Source organism: Cynocephalus volans, chromosome 13 (genome assembly GCF_027409185.1).
Source record: "Cynocephalus volans isolate mCynVol1 chromosome 13, mCynVol1.pri, whole genome shotgun sequence".
Classification (NCBI taxonomy): Eukaryota; Metazoa; Chordata; class Mammalia; order Dermoptera; family Cynocephalidae; genus Cynocephalus; species Cynocephalus volans.
The window spans coordinates 11,951,095-11,977,617 of record NC_084472.1 but is presented as its reverse complement, the minus strand read 5'-3'; the positions used below and the strand labels follow the sequence as shown (position 1 = coordinate 11,977,617).

The 26,523-nt window shown below is 45.1% G+C and overlaps 1 protein-coding gene and 1 non-coding gene across 2 annotated transcripts in view; both read right to left on the bottom strand.

Annotated features, from left to right (window-relative positions):
• Positions 1 to 26,523, bottom strand: part of EMILIN2 (elastin microfibril interfacer 2) — a 56,817-nt gene that overhangs the window by 28,540 nt on the left and 1,754 nt on the right. The window contains exon 3 of the mRNA XM_063077102.1: positions 3,780 to 3,955. Within this exon, the coding sequence (XP_062933172.1) occupies positions 3,780 to 3,955 (176 nt within the window). The remainder of the gene's footprint in view (positions 1 to 3,779; positions 3,956 to 26,523) is intronic.
• On the bottom strand, positions 4,830 to 4,904 carry TRNAI-GAU (transfer RNA isoleucine (anticodon GAU)). The gene has a single exon. It is a non-coding gene; the product is annotated as a tRNA-Ile (tRNA).

The window sequence follows — 26,523 nt, the reverse complement described above, 5'->3', positions numbered from 1 at the left end:
AAAATACAATATTATAATCTTATGGAGTCCATGATTGGCTGAAACATTATTATGCAGTGCATGACTATAGAAAGATTCACTAAGTCAAAAAATGTAAACATTGAAACAGTCCAAAAGGAAGAAAAAATTATTATAATGATGATAGTAATGAGTCAAGGAATGAAGATAAACTGATAGATATAAAGGTAGATAAATAAAATAAAAGGGAGACCGTCAACACCTGAAGTAAAAGGAGAGTAAGAAACAAACCATGCCCTTGGACGCAGTAGAATACTAGGAATACTGGAAAGGGGTAACCCACAAGCCTTGCAGCTACGGTGAGATGCATCATCTAAAGTGGAAAAAGTCAAACGGATTGCAACTCAACAAAATGCATGAATGTACTACACTGAAAAACACTGGAAGTAAATTTAGAATGTTGTAGATATTTGAATTTAATGGTCATTGTTTCTTCTTCCTCCACACTTTTGCAAAAGATCAAAACAGTTATTATAATTAAAATCAATTTAGTGGTAAGACCAAGACTGAAATTTAGATGTCCAAACTCCCAAACACATTTTTTTCCCACAGAGTACTATAAAGAACATCTTATTCTCCATATTGAAAAATTAATTTTATCTCAAGACACTAGAAAAAGAAAATAAGTCACTGAATAATACACAAGCGAAATGCTATTCTGGGCAAAGGAAGTAAAATCAAAAGGCGGAAGAATGGGGGAAGATCCACTGGTGACTGTGAATTGCTACACTGCCACTGGTGGTGAGGCAGGACAGAATGGGGACACGCCCCAGGGAGGCTGCTCATAACTACTCAGACCGGATCAGCCAGCATTTGCACACTAGGAGGAACAAAAGTGCAGACAAGCGACATCTTGGCCTTCCACTCGCAAAGGAAGTGACTCTACTAGGCATGACCCAAAACTTCAAAAACTCACTGACGCATAACAGGAAGCTGATGCAACCTTGTGTCAACCTCTTAGGCCTTAATTACCATAGATGCTCCCCCATGGCTGAATATTCCTCCTCCCAGTGAGGCCAGAGAAACACCCCAGCCCCAGAACAACATATAAAAACCTTCCCGTTAAGAATCTGGGCTGTGCATTTCTCCCCCGTGTGTCACCCGTGTACTATTTCCGCGTGTACTTTCACTTTGTAATAAAGCCCTACTATGCTCCATGTCACTGTCTGTCTCGCCTTGAATGATTTTTTTTCCCCCATGGATAGACCAAGAACCTGGAACTGCCCCTGGTGAGAGTGGTATAATAGGATTTCAAAAAAATAATTGGGCAATAGGTATCAAAATACTCAGAATCCTTTAACCCTGCAATCTCACTTCTGGATATTTATTCTAGTAAATAATCAGGGACAAGTACAAACATTTATTTTTATTTAAATCTTATCTATAAGAGTGAAAAATTACAAACGGCCTAAATGGCCAAGAGTAGGGGAAGGTGTTCAAACAATCACATTCTCTGAGGCCATTAAAAAATACTGTAGAATATTTAATGACATAGAAGGTTGTTCATTATAGATTGTTAAATAATAAAAAGTAAGTTCCAAAAATAGTATGTTCTGGGCCGACCCCATGGCGCACTCGGGAGAGTGCAGCGCTGGGAGCGCAGCGACGCTCCCGCCGCGGGTTGGGATCCTATATAGGAATGGCCAGTTCGCTCACTGGCTGAGTACCGGTCACGAAAAAGACCAAAAAAAAAAAAAAAAAGTATGTTCTTGTTAATAATAGTGGATTAAGGATAAGCATCTCCTTTCATGCTCTCCTAAAATCCTATTAAAATGGCAAAAGGAGGAGGGGGGCAAAAAAACCCACCCAAGTCACATAAAAAACTGGGAATCAGAATGGTTTTAGACTTTTTAACGACAGTACTGGAAGCTAGAGGAAAACTGAGCAACGTTTTCAAAATTCTGAAGGAAAATGATTTTCAACCTAGAATTCTGAAGCTAGAGTAAAAATATTTACAGATTATAAAGTATCCAAAGTTTACCTCCCATGCAATCTTTTCATGAAGCTACTGGAGGATGAAAACAAGGGAATAAATGAAAGAAAAAAGAGCCAGCAGGGGGATACAGGAAACTGCACCCCAGGGACTCAAGTAGGAGAGAGGTCAGTTGAGATCTCAGGGTGACAGAAGGGACAATGATCAGCCCAGGAGGGCATGTGAGAAGGTTCTTGAAGTGACTTCAGGAAGATAAAATTGCTGTGCTTAAACACAATGAGGGGACATTTAGACAACCAGAGAAGAGTTTGGGTTGAAATAGGGACAAAAACATAGAAAACCAAGCAAAGGGAAAATATAAGACAATGATTAACTCTAAAGAATGAAAAAGCTTAGTAGAAAAGAAAGCCTATTCATTGCATACTGCATGGCTCAGCTGTAAACACTGTCTACCTAGTTACTACAATGTAAACACCGAATACTGAATAAACTAAAATATGGTATAACTGCATTGAAAGGATGGGGATACAGGAGCACCATGCTGGGGGTGGACGAACGGAAGATACGTCCTTGCCTTCCGCAATGAGAAGATGTGAACGGACACAGAGGTAAACTCCAAAAGATGCGTCTAAAGAGTTTAAAGTAATTATCTCAGGGAAGGGAAAGTGAGGGAGTAGAAGGGCTATTGTTTTTCCTGTTAATCCTTATAAAGCTATTCAAGTTATTAAACTACAGGTATGTTCAAACATTGATAAAATGAAAACTAAAAACTAAACAAAACAACAATCAGCTACTATGATCCAAGAGCCCTCACCTCATGTTCCCCATCCTAGCACCTGTCATGATTTACCATAAGTACATGTCTAAAGTTTGTCTCCATGAGGTCAGGGACTATGTCTGCTTTGCTGTTCACTTATTCCCAGTACCTAGTATAGAGCCTGCTGGGTATAGAAGCTCAATAAGTATGTGAGGGATGAGTGAATACATTTTTCCTTAACAAAATGTATATGCAGACATCAGAGAGTAATGTTCTACAACAAAATGGTAACAGTAGTTCTCATTTGGTGGTGAGGTGATGTGTCCTGAAATATTTTTCCTATATTTTATAAACATTCCTTAATTGAGTTACTTTGTAATAAAAGATTACTTAAGAATCTATTTTACAGACAATGTTAGGAGCACTACCAGTTTCAAAACTGATAACACCTCATGAGAAAATGCAATCATTTAAAGATGACTTAAACATCTAATTTTATAAGAAAACTTAGCCTACATTTTTGTGACTCAACTTAAGAAGATGAAGTTATGCAGAGCAAAATGCCAAAAAATTTTTATCCATAAAAATCATTCTCTTGCACTTAAAAGCAAAGGTGAACTTCAGGTGAAATTCTACCTTGGGGGTTAACTTTGCAAATATCTCATCCCAAACAGAATGAGAATTAATCTGTTTATTTTTAAAAAAAACAACTTTTAACTCCTTTAAATTCAGGTTTATGGGGCTGAGTAAAAACAGAGTGCCATTAATTTCGAATATCTTCACATCTGTGCCTCCAGGCTACACAAGTCTGAATCCATCAGCATTTCCAACCGTGATTTCTAAAGAAGTCAGAAGTTGGGCTAACAAAGCAATTCACTGTACTTGCAAGAAAGTCTGTCTTCAGGTTACTATTGCTCCTGCAAATAAATTTGTCTGCCACCTGCACCTACTGTGGATATATGTGTGTTCAAGACCTTGGAAAGCTTGACACTGTGGACACAAATCCTGTTTGAAGGAACACTGAAAACAGAGGAGGTGGCCACGCAGAGCCTAGCGCAAGCGAGAAGTTACCTGTGGCTTTCTTCATGCTGTTTCGAGGCCGAGCAGGCGTGGGGCGGGGAGTCTTCACGGCGTCTTTGGGACCTTCCTGGCAGTCTCCCCCTCTAAAGCCAGGGCAGCATCTCCATTCCAACTGTGTCACTGTCTTGTACCTAGTGACATATCTGGGTCTGAAGTTCACCCGATACCTGCGGATGGAAAGGATGGTATCTCACTTTACTGGCTGCTGTTACCAGCACTTTGGGTCCTCCCAGGGTTGGACCTGAATGAAGAGGATCCAGGCATGCAGCCTGTTCTCTCCAGGCTGACCTGGACTAATCACTGGTCTGCTCGAGCCAGCCCTGGCTCCCTGGGGTTCAGCCAAAACCACAGCAGGCAGGGGCTCCCGCTGGGGACTGGCTTCCTTCCCCGTCTCTCCACCTGCTCCCACTAAGGCAGGGGAAACAGACAACTTACAAACACCGGGCTCCACGATTCCCATTTGATGTGGATAATTTTCAGCCCCAAACTGGACTTTTGTTCTACAATTCACAGCTTTGTAGGGACTTTTCAGGTGTAACTCAGGGTTGTTTTGTTTTGTGTTTTAAAGAAACATCCCTGGCACCGTTGTCTCCAGAAACATCCCTGTATTTCCTTCTGTGCTTCTTTCTCTAATGTGTGCCCAGGCAGCTGGCCACAAGCCTTTGGGGACAGCCTCCCACACTGTCTGTGTTCAGACCTTTGTACAAAGATGCCCTGGTCCACACTGCCGATGACGGGAACCACAAAGCAGAGCTGGAAGTGCTCAGAAAATCCCGTTCAAAGTGCACATTCCCTGTGCTCTGGGACACCACAGAGGCTCCCATGGTGAGCTGGAAAGTCCTCCAGACCAGGGCTGGCCTGGGCTTAGAGCAGGCAACAGCCCAGCAGCCACGGGCGCTCCTGGGGACAGAGCCAGGAGTCCAGCCCCCAGGTGCCCCTCACAGCACAAAAAAAAGCCACACCACACAGAAAAGACCTACCTTAATCTACTGCAACTTCTTTTTGGTTTTTGGTGGGGTTTTTTTGGGGGGGGGGGGCAGGTGGCTAGTAAAGGGATCTGAACCCTTGACCTTGGTGTTATCAGCACCACGCTCTAACCAACTGAGCTAACCAGCCAGCCCCTCCCCCAGCTTCTACTTTCTGGCTTGGAAGCATCGCTGTCCTGGACCTCGTCTCTCCTCATTTCTTGCACTAGCTCTAGCCGCTGGCCCTCACTTCTTCGGTGTCACCGTGTGCTGCTCACAGGGATGGGATGACCTGCTACAGGGGCTCAGCTGGCCAAGCGACTCCATCTCAGGCACCAGCCCTGCGGCAGGTGGACTTCAAAGTTACCTTCCTGAGAAAATCTCCAATTACTAAATGTAATGGACCCCTGGCATCTTCCCCAGGGGTCAAAACTGCAACACTTACACCCTCAGTGTGAGGATCTACTCCCGTGGGACAGGCGAGGTGTCCCTGCAGTATGCCAGGAGGGCCGCGAGAGCCATTCCCATCAGCGCGCCTCACACCTCTCACTGATCCTGTCACGCCTGGTCTTTTAGGGTGGTGGTTCTCAACCTGGCTGTCAGGGTCACCCAGGGAACTGTGAAAAAATGGGTCTAGGCATGTGGATTTTGAGAAGCTCTTGGGGGAGACTTTTTCAAGGAAAACTGAAGAGAAAGTCCAATAAGTAAAACAGAAAAGCAAGGGAGGGGGTGGGGTGAGGCGTGGCCACAGACCTCCCTTCCGGGCTCTTCACCTCTCTCTTTCCCACCCCGTCCTCCATCAAGGCCCCACTATGTACATTCTCCCTTTTCCACAAATGAGAAAACAGAGGCTCGGGGGTTAAGTGACTCGTCCAAGTTCCAACAGTCAGGAAGTGACAGGGCTGGAAGTTAAACCCATGTGTCCTCCCCTGTGCCCAACACAGGCCTCCCAGCACACAGAAGTAGAGACTCTCTCTGGCAACTGCTTTAAATTGGAGGAAGAGGCTCCACCTGGAGATGTTCCAGAAGGCCCTAAAAGCTGAGCAAGAAGGTTGCCAACCTCTCCATTCGGCAACCACGCCTGAGTATCTAATTCAGTCCAGGTACACACCAGCCCTCGGCCCCCTACCACCCCACGTGCCAAAAGAATCCTCTGTGTGGTCCCTGAAAATATAAAAAAAAGAAAAATTCCACTTCATTGTTTTGCATACTCCAAGTAGAGCATAATGCTAGAAAAATGTGTACTCTCAGAAAAACTCTGTTCCTCTGAGCATTTAAGACGATGTGAAAATGTGTTTGCTCTTGGGTTTTGTTCCTTTGCCAGTAGATGACGGCCTGTATGAAACCCTTTTGCATGTGGCTGAACCAGGACCAGGAGGGTAAGAGGGACACCTCCCACCCCACCCCGGGGCCTTAACCCCCAACTGCACGAGCCAGAGTGCAAGAAAGACCCTGCTTCTCCAATACACTTTAAGGTTTGGTTTTGTTGTTTTTTCTTTTCTTTCATGGTTTTCTTTAAAGGCAGTTATTATTTTGGAGCCAGTTCATAACTTTGGAAAGTTCCCTGGACTTCCCACCCCCTCCCACCCGGCCCTAATCAGCTCGCTGTCAGGGTTCCAGCCGTGGAGTCTGGGTTGATGGCGTTCCTGACCAGTCCTCAAGGCTAGCGTGGGGAGAGGCCTTCCTAGTGGGGGGCGACAGCTGGAAGTGATCAGGTTCCCTCCAGCTGTGGGAAAGCTCACCTAGGGACTTCCCCACGCACTGTGACCACAGGGACCCCAGAGGTCCTGCTAGCCAGCCCTCAGGCCTCCAGGCAGGGCTTCGGGGGGAAGCTGGAGGGGGTGTCCTGCCCCACAGCCCTGCCGGGATCTTCCCAGTAGAAAGTGGGTTCCCGCTCACACAGTAGCCAGCCAGAAGTTTCCTTCCCCAGAAGGCAGGGAAGAACCAAGTGGGATTCCCAGGCCTCTGTCCTCCATCACCCAGGACACTGCTGGAAAATATCCTAGCCAGAGAGTTTAAAAAAAGTCAAGGTCCTCACCCCTCCCGAACTCTAACTTAATCGCTAGGGGCAGGGGGGCGCCCATATCTTTCAAAAACTCCCCAAGTAACTGTCAAGTGCAGCCAGAGTGAAGAAGCCCCAGACCCAGGCTCCGCTCCCCTCCACAGAAGCCATCCCTGTCCTCACTGGGCCCGGGAGCCCGGAGTCTCAGAGGCCACCAGGGGCCTAAGGACCAGGCAGGGGACCGGAGCTGAGCCAAAGCAGCCCGATGTGCCCACCAGGCTGTAAGCACACAGGAGATGCTCACTAGACACTCACTGAGTCAGTTAACTGCACCCAGCGTGTGGGTGGCCAAGCCAAGGGACCGATGGCTTAAAGGGACAGAGTCGAGGAGGAGCTGGAGAACTGGCTGAGGCTGCATTGGCTCCCCTCCCAGTCTCACTTGGGAGTGTCCCAGCATCCTGTCCCTCTGAAGAGCCTCATCCGCAGCTGCCACAGGCACCCCTGGGGCCCCTGGGACGGTGGCATGAGCTGCCCCGCAGCCCTGATCCTGCCACCTGGCCCTGCGAGCAGTCCACCCTCTTCCCAGCTCTCCTTTCTTCTCCTCTTCCTCAGAAACCTTTTTTAAGGGTGAAGCAAAGGGTCACCATTTTTACAAGTTTGGCCACCGTGTCAAGGCACCACATCAGCCCATGAGAATCTAACGAGAAGGAAAGTGGCCAGAATAGGTCTGGAAAAGTTGGATCAGAGTTCAGGGACCATATGAGTAGAAGTGTCCCTGTTAAAACAGAATGTGGTAAAAGGACTGTGCTTCCATCTGACATCAGTCACCCCCACAAAGACTCCTTCCTATGGACTGGCGTGGAGACCTCTTTTGTAACACGCTGCAGTTCACACTTGCATTAGCTAGTTCAGCGTCTGGCTTCCCTGCCAGACCGTAAGCCTCATTAGGGCAAGAATTCCTGTTGGTTTTGTTTACTACGACATCCCCATTTTTACATTTTAGATTTTATTTTTAGTGCACTTGTAGGTTCACAGTAAAATTGGGAGGAAGGTACAGTATTCTCCCTGCCCCCATGCACAGCCTCCCCCACTATCAACATCCCCCGCCAGTGTGGGACATTGTCACAATCCGTGAACCTGCACAGACACATCATCATCACCCAGAGTGAGTCCACAGCTCTCTCTCGATGTTGTACACTCTATGGGTTTGGACAAAGTATAGTGACATGTACACACCATTACAGTATCACAGGGAGTAGTTTCACTGCCCTAAAAACCCTGTGTCCCGCCTATTTCCTCCCTCCCTCCCCCCTGGCAACCGCTGGTCTTTTGTCTCCATAGTTTGCCTTTTCAGGAAGGTCGTGTAGTTGGAATCATGCAGTATGCAGACTCTTCACACTGGCTTCTTTGCCTTAACAAAGTTTCTTCTCCGTCTTTTTGTGGCTTGACAGCTCTTTTTAGTGCTTGAATATACTTCATTGTCTAGAACATCCACCACAGTGACTGTCCTATTGTAGATACTCAATAAAAGATTATTAATCATTAATAATCAGTTAATCTAGCAATACTTCATTAATGATACTATGTCTGCCTTTGCCAAGGTTTTAGGGTGTCCAATGTCCATAGTAAAAACCCCAGAGTTATCCTCGAGTCTAACCATAGCAGATTCCTGAGTCTTCCCAGAGCCCAATCAAGCTCCAGAATCCTCAGATCATGATGACCTGGAGAGGAATTACACCCGAGGGGTGACAGAGAGCGGTGCCGTCCAATAAGACAGCTGTTAGCCACATGTGGCTATTTACATTTAAACAAATTAAAATTAAATAAAATTAAATACTTAGCTCCCCAGTCACAATAGCCATGTTTCAAGAACTTGATAGCTACATGTGGCTAGCGGCTACAGCATTGCACAGCATCAACATCTCCATCATCGCAGAGAATTCTACTGGACAGAGCTGACCTGGAGATTCACAAGATTGTCAAGGAATCAGCAATGGGCACCCATCTGCTCACCTCTTGATTCCTGTCCCCCATCAATCCACCTGTCTTCTTTCTCCTCCCACATCTGCTATAGAACTACAAGCAGAACGCTGCTCTGAAAATCACCATACATCCCTGGCAAGGGATAGTCCAGACAGCTGTTCCACAAGGTTAAGCCTCTTTTCCCTGAACTTAGCATTTACCTGTATTTTATTTTGACACAGGCTACTAAAACTCTGCACAAATCGAAAGCCTAGTGCCCCCTTGGGGACACTCACTTGACAGGGAGCTCTCCCACGAACAGACTTTCTAGTAAACTTCCAATCACTGTCCTGCCCCCAAAAACCTGGAGCCAACTCTTCTTGCTTCATTCCGCCTGTGTGGGAACACAGTGTGGTCTGGAATGGAACAGAGAGGACGGAGAAAGAGACCAGAAAGAAGAGGTGCTTCCCCACGGGCTGGGGGCGAGTGTCCTAGTGAGGGCTGGAGAAAAAGCCACCTACCCAGGGAAAAGGGAAACGAGGAAGTGAGTGGGGAACCATCCCATGAGACTCAGAACTGCTCTAAAGTGCAGGCGGAGCTCCCGGCATGCAGCCACTACCCTGAGTTCCCATAAAGCAGCATTCGTTCCAGCCACAGTCATTGACTTTTTAAAAATTGTGGTAAAATAACATAAAATTTAGCATCTTCACCATTTTTAAGCGTACACGTCTGTGACATGAGAACATTTACAATGTTGTGCAACTCACTCCATCCATGTCCAGGACTTTTTCATCTCGCCAAAATAAAACGCTATCCCTGGGGCTGGCCCGTGACTCACTCGGGAGAGTGCGGTGCTGATAACACCAAGGCCACGGGTTCGGATCCCCATATAGGGATGGCCGGTTAGCTCACTTGGGAGAGAGTGGTGCTGATAACACCAAGGCCCTGGGTTCGGATCCCTATATAGGGATGGCCGGTTAGCTCACTTGGGTTAGCGTGGTGCTGACAACACCAAGCCAAGGGTTAAGATCCCCTTGCTGGTCATCTTTAAAAAAAATAATAAGTAAATAAATAAAATAAAACGCTGTCCCCACTAAACACTAACTCCCCATCCCTCCCCATCCCCAGCCTCTGGCAACCACCATTCTACCTTCTCTACAGATTTGATGACTCTAGGTATCTCATATAGTGAAATGACAGAATATTTGTCTTCTTGTGACTGGATTATTTCACTTAGCATAATGTCCCCAAGGTTCATCTGTGTTGTGGCATGTGTCAGAATGTCCTTCCTTTTCACACAGTAATTCACTTGTACAAAGGTTGGTCTCAGTGTTCTTATTTAGAGATTGACAAGACAGTTCTAGAAACTACTGTGACAAATTATTTTGTTTTGGGGGGTTTTTACTGTCAATTAACAAATACAAAAATGAGCTATTTAACACTTTGCCAAAAGTAAATGCAGTCGGGCAGTACAGGTGATAAAATTTGAAATCAGAAGTGATTTCAGAACAGAGTTGAAGAAAAAGTGGTTCTGCCCCAGTGGAAGAAACTCCTATATGAATCCATTTCAACCTCCTGACAACCAAAATTGGCCATTTGAAACCAGGGGCATCCCTGCGATATTAGGGGGTGGACTCTGATCCCTGAGGTCCCTCCAGGGCTAACATTCCACGGTCTGAAAAAGTCCTCACTCAAGACAAAGTGCAGAAACCAAAAGGCCTTCATGCAGCTTAAAGTACATCAAACACAAAATCAGAGTTTTTATCCTATCTTTTTCTGCTGTGTTACGCATTTTTAATTAGATGTCTGCACGGAGAAATTAAAAACACACAAACAAAAAAAAGTGAAATATTTTACTTGACTTTTTAGAAAAAAATCTAAATCTTAAAAGCCAGAGTGCTTGGGCAAATATATTTCTGAAACGCAAAATGAATCTAATGAATCTAAAAGATTAATGAGCCCTGATCAAAATCAGATTACAATATAGCTTTGTATGCGTTTTTTAAATAACAGATCCTAGACCAAAGCAATGTGCTCAAAATGAAAATATACTTATAAGAGACTGTTTCCCAGTACAAAGGTTATATCTGGAGAAACCACACTTATAAGCTGCTCATTTTTCCATTTCCTCTTGAATTAATTTCCTTATGCACTTACAGTGGCAAAGTTAGTTTTCTAAACATAAAATCCTTTTTACTTCTCAGGAGTTTGCGCTTATCATACAGTGTAATGAGCAGGCATTTCCTCTACAACTTATCCCCCTTATTCCAGAAGAAAGAAGAACTCTACAGTTCTTTAGAAAGGTAGAGAAAGCCACAGCAGCTCAGCTGCAGTCAGTAGTGGAGCTGTTATTCTTGGTTTTCTAGAGGAGCAGGACCTTCCCACTGAGCAAACTCGCATTGCTAAAAATGACATCATCATCTCTAAGTCATCCCCACAAAATACAGCGGATGCGTGTGTCCCGATGAGGCCCCCCTCCCAGCTTTGACCTCTCACCTGGGGAGACACGTCACACAACTCAAGGTACTGCCCTAAGCATGGAGCGTCCCACCAGGCTTTGGCTGTGATGGCTGAATATTCCAAGAGTGGGTGAAGACCCACATTCTCCTAAGGAATCCTTCTGGAGAAGGGCCATCGCTGCTATAAGCTGTTTCCCCCAAATAAATTCTATGCTATTCTATTTCTCATACTGACTTCATGTCATCTTCAGTCCTGGAGTCAGAGTCACAGAACACTCATCCCTCGATCACTCGCTAATGAGCTCGTCTCAGTGTTCCCAGGGTGTGGACCCAGAGGACATCCGTGGGCCTGCTCCTCCCCACCAGCACGACTTCCAACCTTTCTATTCAGAGGCACCAAATAACTCTATTGTGATCATTTCCTTTCTTTTTCGTTTTTGTTTTTTTGTGGCTGGCCTGTACAGGGATCCGAACCCTTGACCTTGGTGTTATAATACGGCTTTCTATCCAACTGAGCTAGCCAACCAGCCCTCCTTTCTTTTTCTTAATTGCCCAAATTCTCCTATAAAAGTCACAATAATTCTGAAATCCTTTTTCCTGCATTTCCCTCAACTTGTCCTTTCTCTGGTTTTAGACACCAAATCCCTCCTTCAACTTGAAATCAAGGATTTCAGTCACCCTGTGCTTACTCCTCTTCCACAGCTCCCTATATTCAAGCCACTCTTCAGCTTGCAATTACCCATCCACCGTGCTCAGTATTGCTTTTAGATCCTACAAGGGAACTGGCCATGGTACCCCAAGTGTAATCAATTTCTGACCTTTGGGTGAAGACTGTGGATGCTCTCACATGGGCTACACCTGAAACCTGGTGGCAGCCACTCAGAAGCACAGAAAATCTGGAGACAGTAGGAGTTTCTCTGCAGATATAAAAACATTTCCTTCCCTTTGGGCCATTTTATTCTCAGTTAAAAAATAATAATACTCTGGGAACTGAAAACACAGGAACACTTGTATTTCTTTTTTATGACCACATTGGAGGAAAAAAGACCAAAGTATTATAACCTAGAGCTTCATATTTTTTACATAGTCTAGGCTAACACAGTATTACTAAGGGTTTTTACAATTTGAACTTAACACAATGAGGTGTAGACATTTGCATTCACCTGCACTCTACTTAGAAGGGGCTTAGAAGGCTAGAAGAAGGCTGCCACAAGCCCACCCCCCCAGGCCTGGAGGTGTGCACCGGAGGGAGAGGCTGCTTAGCAAGGTAAACAGAACTTTGTTTATTTGCTTTTAAACAGGGGGGATGGTGGAGGGGAGGCCCAGGAGGGGTCAGAAGTGAAGAGGAGCTTTTCTCCAGCATGAACTAGGGTGGCCGGTAGACTTGAGGTTGGTGATACCCACGATGTCTTTGAAGTCATTTGTGTTTTGAAAATCTTCAGGAAAGTCCTCACTGCTCGTGCAGGCTGTGGGACTGGATTTTTATTAGAGAATGTGAGGGTATGGTGTTCCATACCTCGGCCAACTCAGTATGGTTCTGAGAGAGCCACCACAGAACCCTGGAACCCGTAGGATCCTCAGCCCTGGGAACTGTCCCAATCTAGGGGGAAGATTTTAGGCTTCTACAGTTCTCATAAATTGAGAGGTAGTGAGACAAATATACTATAGATTTTTGAGATGAAGAGGGGCCCAATTGACATTGTTAATGAGTTTTAAATATAGGCAGCTTGCTTTCCCCTTTTCTTTAAAATTGAGTTTCTTGGGGGTTTTTTGTAACTGTCCTTGACCTTGGTGTTATCAGCACTAAGCTCTAACCAACCTTCCATCAATTTTTGCAAGTAAGATACACAAGCAAGCATGGTATTTTCAAAGAAGCCACAAAATTAATCTTTAAAATAATTCCCTATATATTTAGTATTTACCTTTCTCAAAGAGCAGTTATGTATTCGATTATTGTATCTCCCAATAACACCAAACCAATCTTTATAGTTGTATAACATGAACCCTCGCAAAATGCAAGAGTATCTTTTATTATTGAGAGAGTCACTTACATCTTGGCAAAAAAACTTTTGAGATTACACTGAGATTGCCATTAAGCGATCTAAATTACAATTTGTACCATTACTTTGGTTGATTTAACTGGAATCCACCATATCATGAACCCTCATTTTAGCTGCAAGACGCTACATTTTCATTGATCATTAACAATTATTTTCAAAGACTATATATGGATATCACAATATCCATCTTAAACATACAAGCCTCGGGGGCCGGCCCGTGGCTCACTTGGGAGAGCGTGGTGCTGATAACACCAAGTCAAGGGTTGAGATCCCCTTACCGGTCATCTTTTTTGAAAAACAAAAAAAACATACAAGTCAAGAACAGTTGTTCAAAGTTATCATTTCCACAACTGAGCTATAATCTCCATGACTGAACACTGAAAACTAAACTCGGCTCGTATGATTATTAACAACAGAAGCAAAGCCAAGCTAAAAGCGCATATTGTCCCTTTCATCCATCCACTCAGCAAGCATCCCTTGGGTGCTACCAGGTGAACCAGGCCCCACACTATGGCTTCCTTGAGCCACCAGTATCCAATACAGCACATTCATGCTTATATGGAACTGTATGGACAATAAGCATACAACTCTATTATCTATAACAACAGTCACCATGCTAGTCCCAACTTGGCCAAAGATCAGTTATATCAGACAAGACCGGAACATTCCTTTAATCCTCAGTTACCTCAAATACAAAATGGGATTTGTAATATTTGCCCCTCTTCTGCTTCCTAGATACTGAAAGAATAGAATTACATAATAACTGTGAAAGCACTTTCAAACTATAACAGCACACACAAGTGCATGAGCACGTGGGCACTCACAATGGCACCAACAGCACACGCACGTGCATGAGCACGTGGGCACTCACAGTGGCACCAACAGCACACGCACGTGCATGAGCACGTGGGCACTCACAGTGGCACCAACAGCACACGCACGTGCATGAGCACGTGGGCACTCACAGTGGCACCAACAGCACACGCACGTGCATGAGCACGTGGGCACTCACAGTGGCACCAACAGCACACGCACGTGCATGAGCACGTGGGCACTCACAGTGGCACCAACAGCACACGCACGTGCATGAGCACGTGGGCACTCACAGTGGCACCAACAGCACACGCACGTGCATGAGCACGTGGGCACTCACAGTGGCACCAACAGCACACGCACGTGCATGAGCACGTGGGCACTCACAGTGGCACCAACAGCACACGCACGTGCATGAGCACGTGGGCACTCACAGTGGCACCAACAGCACACGCACGTGCATGAGCACGTGGGCTCTCACAGTGGCACCAACAGCACACGCATGTGCGTGAGCTGAATGTCCCCCCAAAACTTAGCCCCACTGTGACTGGTAAGAGGGTGGGAAATCCTATTACAGTAATTGAAACATGGAGCCTTGAAGAGGTGATTAGATTGTAGGACCAGGCTGTAGTGAATGGATTAAAAATGTGGTCAGGGGAGTGGTTCTCAGGGCTTTAAAAGGAGAGTATGAAGAGTGTCTCTCTCTCTGCTCCAACATTTTCTGCCATGTGAGACCCTTGTGTCACTGTCACCACTACCAAGACCCTCACCAGTTGTGTTCCCCGGACTTTGGACTTCCCAGCCTCCAATACTGAAAGCGATAAATTTCTTTTTCTTTATAAATTGTCTAGTTCCAGGTATTTTGTTATAAGTGACAGAAACAGACTAATACAGGGGGTGTATTTATTTATTTACTATAAGGCAAAAATTTGGAATAAGACTAAAAACACAAGTTCCTCTTAGAACAATGGACTCAATTGCCCACATGAAGGCTTATGGTTAATTCCTATCAGGTGATAAATAATGAGGTCTTGATGGACTCATGGATAAAAGCAATCCTGCCATAGCCGTTGATCGACAGCCTGTGAACTGATTCACCTCCCTTTGCAACATCTGGTCTTTCTATCGATACCCTTAACAAAAGACCACAGATCTCCACTCACTGGCGCATGGCACATCCTCAGGACCCCACAAGGCTGCTGTGTCATTACTCCCGGGGAAGCTGCAGTCCGAGGCCTGGCGCACGCAATGTGTTCTAACTCGGGCAGTGCTTGTCACCCTCACCAAGCTGGTGTGGCTTCTCCCATCACATGAGTCAGGTTGGTTTTTTGAGAGAGTCCTTCTTGCACCCCTTACCCCCACCAGTCTCCCCCACTTATCCATTTTGCACACATTGCCAGATTAACATTTGAAGCACAGCTCTGATGTTGCCCCTGATCCAAACTTTCCATGACTCCCCTTTTCCTGAACAATAAAGCCCAAACCCCCAACCATGGTGTTATCAGTTGAATTGTGTCTCCCCAAAAAAGATAACCCCCAGTACCTCCGAATGTGACTTTATTTGGAGATAGGGTCTTTATAGAGGCAACTGAGTTAAGATGAGGTCATTAGGGTGGGCCCCTATCCAATATGATTAGTGTCCTTATAAGCAGAGGAAATTTGAACACACAGAGAGAAGACAGTGTGAAGACACAGGGAGAAGACACCTTCTTACAAGCCAAAGAGAGAGGCCCGGTGCAGACCGCTCCCTCTCAGCCCCCTGGAGGAACCAACCCTGCCGACACCTGCCTTTCCTATTGCCCATGGATGCCCCTTCACCTCCCACCTGCAGGTCCTTGCTCTGTTGTTTCTTGGCTTATTCTGGCCTTGGCCCTCTCTCCCATCTGCATCTATTCAACTAGCACCTTCCTTCAAAGCGCTGCCAAGAAGCCACTAGTTGCAAACAAAGTCTCAGATTCCTCCTGGCTGGAAAGACTTTCTTCCACTTCCAAATATCCTGAACATTTCGTGTTTCTCTTATTGCAATTCTCATTTGTACCTTTTCTTTTGTAATTATTTCTGTTTATGTCTCATTTCACCTACTGGATGTGAGCTTCTGGAGGGCAAGAGAGGGTTTCTTGCCATATCTCTATGGGGCCTAGTTCTGGGCCAGATGTAGACCTTGCACAAAAATAAAAAATATTTGTTTAACCAACAGTTGTCAAATAGTAAGTCTTCTTTCAACGCCATCGAGCCTTCTGCCAATTCTCAATGGCTAATGCTAATTATGCATCCTTAATCCAACATTTTCCAGGGATACGAATGTGTAATGTATTTCTTTGCTCCCTTACGGTTTTATCTAATGTTCTACAGCTGTTATGTATGTACCATCTCAGCGGTTCTTCAGAAAAACCAGAAAAGTAACTTCACTGTCAATACGAGTATAAATGATTTTCCCACTCTGTATTCCACTGTAAGTCTTCAGCTACAAAGCAACTATATACAAATAATTGGGTATGCATATGCAGGAATACTACCCAACAACAAAAGGTAACAACTATTGATACATAGTACAACATGGATCAATCTCGAATTATGCTCAATGAAAGAAGCCAGACCAAAAAGAGTACAAACCATATGACTCTATTTACACAAAACTCTAGAAAATGCAAACTTATTTGTAGTGATAGGGAGGGGGTGTTGTGGGGGGAGACCCTGGAGGGAAGGATTACAAAGGGGCGGGAGGAAACTTTTGGGGGGCCAACCAAAAAATGGATATGTTCTTGATTGTGATGTTGGTCTCACTGGTATATACATATGACAAAATATTAAATTATACAGCTTCAAATATGTGGTTTATTTATGTAAATTAAACCTTAATAAAGTTTTTTTTTTTTTTTTAAACTGTATTTCTGCATTAGGGTGTTTTAAAATCATTTCAGGTCTGTGAAAGCAAAGTGCTGGACAGTCTTATCTGGATAATCCAATAACACAAAAACGTGTGTGGAAAAATGGAATTAAAAGATAATACAAATCCTTCCATGAACTTTTTGAAGGCCCTTCATATATCTCAAGTAGAAACTAAAATCAGCAACATTAAGTCTTTCTCAGAGTTTCAAGAGGATTTAACTAGTGTTGTTTGTTTTTCATGTATCAGATTACTCTACAAACACACAACCAGTTGTTTTTGCCTGCTGGGAACTCAGGCCTTATGTTTATTTTTGTGCCCTTAAAGGTATGGGATCAGTAAGTGAGGAAGACAGTCCAGAAAGGATTTTTTACATAACAGCCTTCAAAGTGCCATTTCGTCCACCAGAGGTGGGGGGGGGAGGGGAGGCTAGTGAGGAATTGGTAACTTACACCATGGAATGACAAATATAGAAAAAATGACTAAAATCCTAAAACAACTGCCATTTGATGTAAAATGACACAAAACATCAAAGACATCTTAGCATTTTGAAAATACAACAAAAAGGGACTGTGAATTGAGGTTATTCATTTTCCAGTGATGAGTCTAACAAGGAGTGTTTAGAACTGCCATGTGGTTCGGAACACGAGCCACAGATGGCATTCACGCTTCCCTCCCGCACCGAGCTCGCCGTCGCCGGTCGTCCCCTGCCATGAGGCGCCCGCCCGGCAGGAAGCCACCGAGGACCCTCCCAGGTAGGAGACACCTGACGTGAGCCAGGCCCGACCCCTGCCGGCATCTCGTCCGCATCCAGATTCTGGATTCTGAAATGCTCCTGAGATGCTCCAAATGCTAAAGGCTCGCGCGGGCAGGAGGGGCACTTGCCACGGTGACCAGTCCCCCGGGGTCAGGGCTGGATTGTGAAACAGCCCGCCAGGGTTCTGTCGCAATCCCTGCCACAGCTCTCGTCCTCCGTTGTCAAGATACATGGAAAAGCTTCAGTTAGCAGAAAAACAAGTGGCATTTTCACCACTATGCTTTAGCAAATGTTTTCATGTCCTCATCTCACCATCCTCTAATGACATCCCTGTCCAGCAGATGCAGGACACATCGTCAGGGAAAATGTCCAGCACCCTGTTTTATAAGGAGCTAAGAGTAAATCTCTGTAAAAGACAACCTAGTTAAGCCCACACATGCAGCAGAACCTGCACAATCACAACCGTGTATAAAAATGGGAAAAGTTAGGAAAAAGTTGAGAAGTCTCAGCAAATTCTCTTTCCTCAAAACGATCAGCTTGAGAAGGCTTTCACCTGCCGTGTTTTTCTTTGAACCAAACGCATAATAAAATACATTGTCCTGAAAGGCTGACACAGCCAATAATTTCAGGCGTATTCCCTCATCTTCTCATATTTTCTTAGGTGGAAAAAATAATAATAAGGGCAGCTGGGTCCTTCTGGGTCTTTCTAAATGACACACCCAGAAAAGTTTGCCTTCTGCAGCATTTGCAAGAATTTGGTTCATTTGAATCCTCCCTACTTTTTTTCAGCTCCCATCACCACTTTAAAACAGAAAGGAAAGAAAACTTACTGGAGAGTCGAGTTTTAATCATTTCATTATTTTTTCTTCCGTATGAATTGCTGTTGTGTTGAAAATGATTACACTCCTCCCTTGATTCTCTCAGGAAAATTGTTCCTTGTAAGGAGAAGCCATGCTCGGTTACATCATTTTATCAAGTGGTTGGCTGCTATTTTAAAGCCCAGAAAACTACCTCATCAAGGATGGAAGCAGTTAACTCTGAGTAGTAAAAAAGTCACGTAACCAACAATAAATCAGAACGTTTGTGTGACAGACTGGAAGTAATCTTATCACTGGCATAGTTTATCAGTTTTAAGTTTTAAAAATGCAAAGCACTATGTAACTGTTGTATGTGATTGCTACTGCATTATTCACATTCAAACATTAGTAACACCTTAACATTATCCAAATGAGGAAGAGGATTTTTTTTTTCCTACAACTAAATTAAAGAAGGTGTTTAAAGAAACATGTTAGTGGCTGGGTGAAAGATCACCTAGGGGTGGAAACTAGTTAACCACCACTCACAGCAACACCCAACATCCAGGCTAACCTTTCTTAACTGACCTGCCACAGGCACTCAGACACCTGCAGAAACAGCAATAAATACCCACGGGCAACTGGGCCATTTCCTTTAGATAGACCATGATTGTTTATGTGCACTCCCCAAAGAAATTGCTTCCAAAGCCATCTCTAAGAGTTTCTCTTAATTTTTAAAAGTTGATTTTAGGCACGTCATTTTCTTTATTATTACCTTAGTTAACTGAAGTTAGCTATTTCATTCTTTAGCACTCCAGTCTTTCTTGAACATGTTAGTAAATGTTAACCTCAAATCCAAAGGCTTTAAAGACAAGACCACCTGTGAGGTGACAACATTCCAGACAAACAGTGAAAACAACGTTCACCACTTTCCTGCTCAGTGTACCTGACATAAGTGGGACAGTGAAGGTTTTCAGGGTTCTGTCAGCTGTCTTCTTTGGGCCTCCTCCTCACATCCTTGTAACGTAGGCATGAGGAAAATGTGCCTCGGAGAGGCTTAGTGACTTGCCTGAAGCCACAAAGCTCAGTGGTGGGAGAGCTCAGGCTGCAAGCCGAGTTTCCTACCTGCTCTTCCAGAACCCAACGGCCACCCACCCCCTGGCTTGCAGGGAGGTACCACAGGTACAGACCTCCCCCCAGCAATGAGCAGCTCTCCACAACCTGTGCCACCCACCTTCCCTTCTATGGCCACCTCAGAATTTTAACTCAAGTACCATGTGCCAATGTGGGTGGAATAGGTCAATGGAAGAAGATCAGTTAATGGGGGGAAAAAAAAAAACAAAAAACAGGTTTTAACAAGAAGCAAACTGTTTTTCTTAAAGCAATAACCTCTATTTGAATCCTATTAATTTTTCTCCAGGATAAGAAAGGTAGAAAATGTAGCCCATAAGCATAAAGTTATTTTTCCAAGACCCTAGTCTCTTCCCTACCTAATCTCCTGGCTGAGCTTGTGATGAGAATAAAATGAACACAGCACCTCACCTACCAGGAGCCTAGGAAGGAGAAAGGAGCAAAACAGGAAAAGAAACTTGAAAGGAAGGTCTGAAGATTCTAGGAAAGCTCAAGAGGCTGTGAGGATGGGAACCCAAAGGAGGAATAGCTTTGTGGCATGGCTCTCAGGCTCCTTCGCAGGTATTCTCTGATCCCAGCTCAGGCTTCCAGAATTGATCCACGAAAGAGGGTGTAAATGTTCTTAATAGTTGAGTACCGTGCAATCTGCTGAAGGCACACAGTAAAACGAGCAAAAAGCAAACATAACAAATGCATTCTGCATTGCCACAGGGCAGAGGGCAGGCCCCGGAGGCCAGCAGCCCTGGATGTGGGGGCAGCTCAATCAGGGACAGTCATCACTTAGGGAATGGCTTATCTCAGTTTCCTCATTGGTAAAATGGAGACATGATACTCAGCCTAAAGGGCTGTTGGAAGAACTAAATAAAATAGTACTTGTATATGGCATGAAAGGCCCTAACACAGACTTGGCACATAGAAGGCACTTTACAGGGTCTCAAGATTGATAACTTAAAATGTCCATATATATAAAACCTGGTTTCGTATAACGATACCCAAATTCACGGTCTGGAATCTAAGGCTCTTCATATAAGCAAAGTTTTGGAGCATTGTCCAAACCCTTCTGAAGATGCACAGGCGCTAAGTCTCTCCAGCCTGAGGGGGCTGCTGGTGCCCAGTGCTGTGGTGGGCGCAGAAGGTGTCCTCCTGTCATCTGGGGAGCACCTCCTCAAACCCCTTGTTTCTCAGCCTATGTCCCCCTCACTCTCAGAGCACATCTAGTCTCTCCCTTTGGCTTCTTCACTTCTGTCCTGAAATAGGCAGAGTTTTCTTTGTCTTTAAGTAATTCTCTACTTGCTAGGCTACTACTGAACTCCGTGATGCCCCGAGGAAGTTCTGTGTACAGAGATCATAAAACATGTCTACTCCTGTAGACCTGAACTAACAGATATCCCTTTGGAAAACCCTTTACTTGAATGATCTGCTGATGGGAGCAGTTACACTGAATCAGGAATACAGAGGGCAGGCTACGCGCTGGTATGCTTCCACTGACCTCTCCCACCAGGAGCGTCTGCCCAGAAGGCAGAAATCATTGTCCTAACCAGAGCATTAATTCTGGCAAAAGACCACATTGTCAATACTTACCAAGCAACTCTAGGTATGCCTTTGTGGTTTTACACACCCATGCAGCCATCTGGAAACAGAGGGGGCTTCTAACTACTAAACACTCCCCCACAAAACATGGACCTGAGATAAACAACCTGATTGAAGTGGTCAAAATGCCAAGAACAGGGCTGGCCCGTGGCTCACTCGGGAGAGTGTGGTGCTGATAACACCAAGTCAAGGGTTAAGATCCCCTTACTGGTCATCTTTAAAAAAAAAAAAAGCCAAGAACAGTGGCAGTCAGTGGCAGTCATGCACTGCTAGGGACATCGAAAGAGAGAATCCAGTCTTGCTAAAGGAAACTCTTTTGCCGACCAGGAAGCTAAGCAGGCTGCCCAGTTAAAACTTGAAATGGCCCTAAATCCCAGGCCTGAACTACCAGACCATTCCCCAACCTACTCCCCCTCAGATATAACACGGATACAACATCAGGGAGGGACCCAGAGCCCAAATGGCTGTATCAGGTCAATAACAAGTATGTAATTCCAGAACATATACAATAGAAAGTAATTAAGGGACTACATGAGTGCACCCACTTTGGGCGAGACGCACTGACTGAAATGATACCAAAGTCCTTCTCTGGCAAAGGACTGACCCTTACTGTTTTTTTTTTTTTTTTTTTTTTTTTAAAAGATGACCGGTAAGGGGATCTTAACCCTTGATTTGGTGTTGTCAGCACCACGCTCAGCCAGTGAGCGAACCGGCCATCCGTATATGGGATCCGAACCCGGGGCCTTGGTGTTATCAGCACCGTACTCTCCCGAGTGAGCCACGGGCCGGCCCGACCCTTACTGTTAAACAAGTTACCAGGGCTGGTTCCACTTGTTCCCTAAACAATCCCGGGGGAAGCCTCTGACCCCCTTCCCTATTACAGCCTACACAACACTGGGGCACATACCCAGGAGAAGATGGGAAAATGGATTTTACCCAAATGCCAAAGTCAGGTGGGTTTAGGTATCTATGATATTCCTGGACACTTTTATGGGTTGGACTGAGGCCTTCCCTACCAGGACTGAAAAGGCACTGGAAATGGTAAAACATCTCCTGAAGGAACCATACCTAGGTTCAGACTTCCCCAAAGCCTACGAAGTGATAATGGGCCTTCATTCACAGCCCAAATAGCCCCAAAGAGCAAGACCTCGCTTGGCATAGGTTATAAGCTATGCTGCATGGTGCCCCTAGTCCTCAGGAAAAGTTGAAAGTGTTAATCACACCCTAAAGAAAACAATAGCCGAGCTCTGCTAGGAGACCTCCTTCCCTCGGACTCGCTCTTTGGAGGATAAGGGTAGTAAACTTTAGTAAACCCTAAAACCCAATCTCCATCTGAGCCCATATGAGATGCTACATGTGAGACCATTTTTAACTACTCACTTCCTTCATGATCCAGAAGTCACATTAGCCATAAAACATATTATCCATTTGGGAGAAGTCCAAGAATCTATTAAAAAGTATGGCAAGCAGGTGTTACCCACACCTACCACATCCCTGCCTATGCCAAAACTCCCGCCTGGAGATTTGGTTTTGGTCAAGGTCTGGAAAGAAGGTCCCGATGACCAATTACAACCCAAGTGGAGGGGACATCAGGTGTTCCTTACAACCTTGAATGCTGCAGAATTGTCTGGAGTAACTTCTTGGGTTCATTTATCCAGGACTAAGCCTTAGCCCAGATCAAGCCCAGCTGAGCGAGACAACAATAACCAGACCCCAGCCAACTCCACCTGCAAGCCTTTGGAAGATCTCAGAGACCTCTTCAGAAAGACCACAGCCACATAAGTCCCAGATGATTTGGTTTATATTACTGTTTATTCTCCTGTTGATCATTTTCTCAGTCCTCTTACTTCTAGGCTTATGTAAAGACACTCCCCCACCTGGGAAGGCCCTCTTTTATTCCCATGGGTTTTGATGGACTCTTATAAAATAGAGGCTTTTTATTCTGCTGCTGTACAGGCCCTTCTTTTCCACAGTACAGAGCTCCTGGCTCAACTAACTGAAGAACAAATAGAGACCTTGGTTCAGGATATAGCAGAGACTGGTTTCCCCCAAGGGGACTTCCAAGATTACACTAGGAAGAATAATCCTTGTGGAATAAATCGGCTAGGGGCAAATCCTTCCAGCTCCACAGATCAAACACAATGGATAAGGCCAGCACACTTCTTTTTCTCCTTGCCCTTATCTACCTGCCCTTCTCTGTGGCCAGAAGGAATCCACTGTTCCCTTTGGCACTTTAGGCTCAGGGATTTCTTAAAAATATCTTTTACAATGTCTCCTGTTGGATTTGCATGGGACAGAGGTCAGCCTGGCCTTCCTGGCCTCTGCTGGTCTTTGGGCCACTCAACCCTCATATGTTTTGACCCAGATCTCCAACCTCGCACCTCTGCAAAAAATTTCTTCAATAGGTAAAAGGAGACCTCGGAAAACTACAGGGACTCCTGGCCAACTTAATCCCCACTAGAGAGGCACTTGACAGGGACATTTCCATCCCCCAAAATACCATTTTTCCACTCTGTCATAAGTCCAACTGTAGTCAGGGAGGAAAAGACCTAGGATGGCTACCTGAATTAGGCTGCCACACCATCTTTGAGGTCACAAAACCCACTCTGGTACTATATCAGGCCGCCAGGTCAACTTTTCTGTTTGACAAGGTTGAAAACCCCATCCTAGCTCAACCAGGTAATTTAACATGTCAAGGAAACTGCTCCACCAAAACCTCTCAATATTGTTGGGGACGACCTATGACTGGCCAAAATGGGTTCTTTCATAACAACATTTATCACCATTGCTGCTGTCACATGATTAGTCGCCAGCTTCTGATTCTTCGGAACCACACTAGAAACACCCTATTTTATGAAAATGTAAATCAAACGATTGACACTCCTGTTTGTCCCTGCTCCCAGCTATGACACTTGCAGCCACAGGAAGCAGGAAAAGGGGAAACATCTCCTGAAGGAATTCCCCTTTTTAACATAGTCATAGAGGCCACTTTGCCATACTCAGGTGGGATTACTTCCTCTGTGGTCACTCCACCTGTGCCACTTTGCCAAATGATTGGAGAGGAATCTGTCCCCTGGCTTATCTGTCTCCTGATGTTTCTCTCCTACATAAAAACCAATCAATCCCTATTCCAAAAGTAAATCCTATCAGACTAAATAAAAGGTGGATAACTTTCCTTCCCTGATTGGCTGCTCTTGGAATAATGCTTGGTGTAGGGACCGGTGTAGGTACAGGTGTAGCAGGAATCATCTCATCAGAGTGAATCTTCACCAATTTATGCCTAGAACCAAGCAGAGCCATTGAGGAAACGGCACAGGCCCTTGATACCTTAAATTCTCAACTCAACTCTCAGGCTGCAGTAGTGCTCCAGAACCCACGGGCCTTACACATATTAACCTCAGCTCAAGGAGGAACCTGCGCCCTGATAGAGCAGAGTGTTGCTTCTTTGTAAATCAGTTGGAAGTCATAGCAGATAACATTAGAAAATTACAGGACAGGGCAACCTGGCTTAGAGAACTAGGCTACAGAGGACAGAAATCCCTTTGGGATGACACGGAAATCGTTTTCTTAGCTAATACCCTTTTTGGGACCTTTAACCACCATCTTTGCTCCCCTATTTATTGCCCCTGTTGTGATTAAACTCCTCCTCTTATTTGTTTCCTGTAGAATAACTGACATCCCAAACACCACCATGTTGCTCCAAGGATACGAACCCTTGCTCCGCTCCATACCTGAGCCTTCCCTGGGGCCACTCGAAGGTCTAGCTAGAGAGTCTCGCTCCCAGGGACGGTAGGGACAACTTCCCTGACTCAGCAGGAAGTAGCTACAGAAGACTGATGGGATCTACAGCCTTCTGCACCCCAAAAAGATTTACGGGAGCAAACTCTCTCAGGGGGAATAGAGGCAGGGATAGAATAGGGACGCACCCCAGGGAGGCAGCTCATAAATATTCAGACCTGATCAGCACTGCCCACCTCTTTGCCTGGCAGTTAGTGGACTCATAATGCACTGGCAACAGCTTAGCCACCCCACCCATCAGCATGCTACACCAGTGCACCCCACACAAGGAGGAACAAGAGTGCAGACGGCCGCCATTGCAACCTTTCACCTACAACAGACAGGACAAGGTTAAGGGAAGTTCCTCCTGCACCTGACCAGAAACTGCAGACCGCTGCCATTACGGCCTTCCACCTGTGACAAACAGGACAAGGGTAAAGGGAGAGTGACTTGTGCATGATCGGATACTTCAGAAACTCACGGACACATGACAGGAAGCTCATACTACCTCACCGGGCCTTAATTACCTTAGATCCTCCTCCATGGCCCAATATTCTTCCCCTTAGTTAAGACAGAGAAACACCCCTGTCCCAGAACAATATATAAACCTTCCGCTTAGGACCACACAGGGCGGTTCCCATTTTCTTTCCAAGGCCACCTACCCGCACACTTGGCGCGTATTCTCTCTGCACAATTGAGTCTTATGATTCGTATGTTCCCCAGTCCGTCTCTTTGCCTTTTTCTCTCGCTGAGCGTGCTTCGCAGGTTGTGGACTTCGATTGGTCCTGGGTGAGGTTCTCCTTACTTGGTTTGATCAAGGACCTAGACCAGCTATACAGTCTCAACATCTGCCATTTTTCTTATAGCAACTCTGTTGTCCTCCTCACTGGGTAGCAAAAATACACTCCAACTACCTTTTATTAACCTGCTGAACTGGAGGAGATTCGCTCACCACTGATGACCAAGATTCACTGAGTTTTGGTCAAATGCAACAATTACATCACCATTTGGTTTTCAACACAGCTAAAATAGTTTGAGAAAATAAAAACAAACCATCCTTTAAACAGAAAGCATTACGTACCAAAATGAAAAATTTATTTATCTCCGAGTTGTCACAAGTAATAAGAAAACCACAAAATGTACTTCCTGTATAAAACAAATGAAATAGTCCTGACAATTCAATTCTAATTTTAAACAAATCCATTCAAAATATGTGGAAACACTTAGTTCCCTACCACAGTATGAAAATCTTACTTGGTTCTCGTGTCACTGAGTGCTGGCCATAGACCATGAGGTCTAAACCTTAGTGACTAGAGATTAAGGCAGGATGACAGTACTGGATCTCTCTGACAATTTATCCAACTCAAAGTGGCAGCCAGGGATTCAATTGCAGCCTTTCCCTCTATGTATCAGAAAGTGAGGATCTCACTTAAGTTTTTGTTTCACTTTGTTTTTGCCTATCAGGAATGATCCCATCCCTGTTTGCAGCTCCCCCAGGAGCCCACATGGTGGGGGGATCCAGTGACCACTTCCACCCC